This window comes from Elephantulus edwardii, unplaced genomic scaffold (assembly GCF_000299155.1).
Source record: "Elephantulus edwardii isolate Elephantulus edwardi_28Jun2011 unplaced genomic scaffold, EleEdw1.0 scaffold00172, whole genome shotgun sequence".
NCBI lineage: Eukaryota > Metazoa > Chordata > Mammalia > Macroscelidea > Macroscelididae > Elephantulus > Elephantulus edwardii.
Window position 1 is genome coordinate 2,052,425 of NW_006399922.1, and position 3,415 is coordinate 2,055,839.

Below are 3,415 nucleotides of genomic sequence, written 5' to 3' on the forward strand. Positions count from 1 at the left end.
TCCAGCTCTCTGATGCATAGCAAGTGATTGCAAAGGCTTGTATCAGGCACACCTTAGTCTCTAGAATGACATCTTTGCACTTCAGCACTTTAGAGAGGTCTCTTACCGCAGACTTTCCCATTGCAATATGTCTTTTAATTTCCTGGCTGCTGGTGCCAAGAGTGTTGATGGTGGATCTAAGCAAACCAAAACTGTGAACAATCTCAATCTCTTCACCATCCATTCTGATGCTGCCAATCGGCCTAGTAGTGAGAATTTTTGTTTTCTTGATAATGATTCTCAGTCCATACTGAAGACTGCAGTCCCTGACCTTCCACAGCAAGTGCTTCAGGTCCTCCTCAGTTTCAGCAAGCAGGGTTGTGTCATCTTCATGATGCAGATTGTTGATGATTCTTCCTCCAATCTTGACACCATATTTCTCCTCAAAGAGCCCAGCATCCCGGATAACCTGTTCTGCATAAAGACTGAAAAGGTATGGGGACAAGATACATCCCTGGCATACACCCTTCCTAATTTTGAACCATGCAGTGTTTCTAAAAGTACTTAACTTTAAAAGTTATTTTCACAGTCTCTTGGCTAAAATCTAGTATAAATTAGGCACTAAGTGTTGAATTTATAATTTTCACTTGCATTTGAGAAGCATTAACAAGTATCTCCTATGATCAGCACTAGGCCCTAGGGAAAGCATCAGGACTAAGTGCTCTGGTTTCTGGAGAGGGGGTAGCTAGCTAGTGTGCAGGGAGAAGAGCCATGTGATGCTAAGACTGCGATCAAGAAGAAAGCTATTTACTGAGGAAGTTCAGTCCTGCTCAGCTTTCTATTCGATGATGTGTTCTAAATCACTAATCAAAATACTTTTTTTTTCCTTCAAAATATTTCTTATAACTACCGAAATCCGTCTGACCAAGGATAAAATCACAAAGGGCACATTTTATAGGAAATGTTTTTACTGCCACTTACTTATTTCACTCTTTAACATAACTTCAGTATGGGATTCCTTTTTACCTACAGTACCTTGCCCACTGGCCAGAGTACTTCATCGTTGCAGAAGCACCTGGTGGCGAACTGATGGGCTATAGTAAGTATAATAAAACAATTATTTTTGGGAGAAGGTAAAGTTTTACTCTGAAGGTTTCATCCTGATTATTTTTCATTGAGGACTGAAGTATTGTACAGTCATGGAGCCTATAATATATTTTTTTTCCAATGACTCAAAAATTTATTGATGTGTAGGTTTTAGATGTTGACTGTACTGAGCCCTGAGGTACAGCAATGAACCTAACAGTTATTGCTTGGCTGATTGCTTGAAACTTTCATTCAATATTACACATAATTTTGCTAATTTTTGCTAATTTTGCTATAGGGGTTAAATTGTTACTGTGATTAACCAGAAATCCGATTGTCTGTTATATTACATAATGCTCACACACATATACATACATACATACACACTTCAAATAAATATTTTAAACATTCATACGGAGATAACAATCTGGAGCAAGAGGTGCATTGCAAAGTTAACTGTGGGAGACAGAAGGGAAGAAAATGTGAAACCAGGAATGAATAAAAATTTATTAATAAAACCACAACAAAAACCCATGCATATGCTTGTTTGGTTTTTTATGCTTATAATATTCTAGTTTACAAAAAAAAAATCTCTACTGAATCTAGAACTAGATTTAACATTACACTATAAAATAAAAGCACTAGCCATTAAATAGGTGACTTAAAAATGAAAACATTGTGTTTAATTTCTCCTGTTATAAACATGTGCCCCTGGTTTGTGTATAACTGGATGTAACTTTGGTTGGCAGTCATGGGGAAAGCAGAAGGCTCTGTGGCGAGGGAGGAATGGCACGGGCATGTCACAGCTCTGTCTGTTGCCCCAGAATTCCGACGTCTCGGGTTGGCAGCGAAGCTGATGGAGCTGCTGGAGGAGATTTCAGAAAGGTGAGGCTCTATTTTTCAAATACACATAATGTTTTATAAACCGTATCCTTTCCCTTTTTTTCTTAGTGGACTTCTTGATCTTCCGGTAGGTTAAATTTCTTGATCAGCTTTAAATTTCTGTGGGCTTTATAGGTTACAGGAATTTCGTTTATAGCTGCCTACAGTCCACAATTCTGTCAAATTATCAGAGCATTCTTTTCTCTGTTTTGCCATAGGGAAAAATTAAGACAGTGTTTGAGTGAATTGTCACGCTATATATAACTTGAGTAACTGGTAGGATTTAATAGGTGTAGTTTGTGGTTTTTTTAAAAATGTGTGTGTGTCAAACATTCCAGAGTAATTTTCTGATAACAATTTATACACATTTTATAACATTAATTAGTTTCCTCCATGAACAGCAAGCACTCTTCCTGGGTATTCCTTGGATGCCCTGTTTGGGGCAAATGTTGCCCTTTTAGGCTCATGTGGTTAATTTTTTTGAGGAGTATGTTCCTTTTTGGTGTTTGTTGTTTGCTTTATTGACTTGCTTGTTGTTTGGCTAGAGAATGTTCACTGGAGGGAGGGTCAAGGTTTTTGTTGTTTATTTATATTTTCTTTTTTCATTTTAAATTGTTCTTTTTTTTCAGTCTTGACATTATGTTCATTATTCCAAAATTCTGTTTATTTTGCCCTTGTTATTGTTGATATGTACTAGATCAAGTTGGAACTGTCTCAGCTAACCCTCTAGGGGTTTTACAGACACAGTAAATAGCCTGGGAGGAAACTGGGGTAGTTGGTTGATTAGAATTGCCCGTCGCTGGGTCAGCAGTTGAGCTCCTAAACTGTAAGCCACCCTGTGTTGTCTTGGGGGCGGGGGGGGTGTCTCATTTTTTATTTAGTTTTTTTCCTCAGTGTCCATAGGCCAAAAGAAGTATCTTAACAGTTCAGTCTTAAGCAGCTAGGTGCTTACAGCTTACCAAGTATGTATTTATGGCTTAGCCTAATAGCTGTTTGGGGAAAAAATAATTAAAAGAAAAAGTATCTTGATTTAGTTCTTAAATAACTCTGGTTGCCGCTCATAGGATCTGTGTGCACGCTGGGCAGTGAGAGCAATTTTTCAGGCCTTGGAAACAGGTCTAGCACCACTAGGTGCATTGACATTTCATATTTTTATGTGGTACTGACTTCTGAAATTAATAGCAATTGCCAGAAACTTAGTTTCATTAAGATGTTAGGTCATCAAGAGGAATGTGGTACAATCTAATGCTGAGTTTATGAATTCCTTCAAACTAGTAATTTGTCATTCTGCTTTCAATGTACATTTCCCCTAAACAATTAAAATAGCAACATTAAGGCATTGCTCTATGGTGAACACATTCATTATGTACTCTCTGGATGGGGTTAATGTGCTTGTTGTTATTGTTGTTATGTGCCATCGAGTCGAGTCGTTTGCGACTCATAGCAACCCTATGTACAACAGCCCTAA

The 3,415-nt window shown here is 37.8% G+C and overlaps 1 protein-coding gene across 1 annotated transcript in view; it reads left to right on the forward strand.

Annotated features, from left to right (window-relative positions):
- NAA20 (N(alpha)-acetyltransferase 20, NatB catalytic subunit) overlaps positions 1-3,415 on the forward strand; it is a 45,490-nt gene that overhangs the window by 25,229 nt on the left and 16,846 nt on the right. The window contains exons 3-4 of the mRNA XM_006895647.1: positions 988-1,078; positions 1,815-1,950. Of these exons, the coding sequence (XP_006895709.1) occupies positions 988-1,078; positions 1,815-1,950 (227 nt within the window). The remainder of the gene's footprint in view (positions 1-987; positions 1,079-1,814; positions 1,951-3,415) is intronic.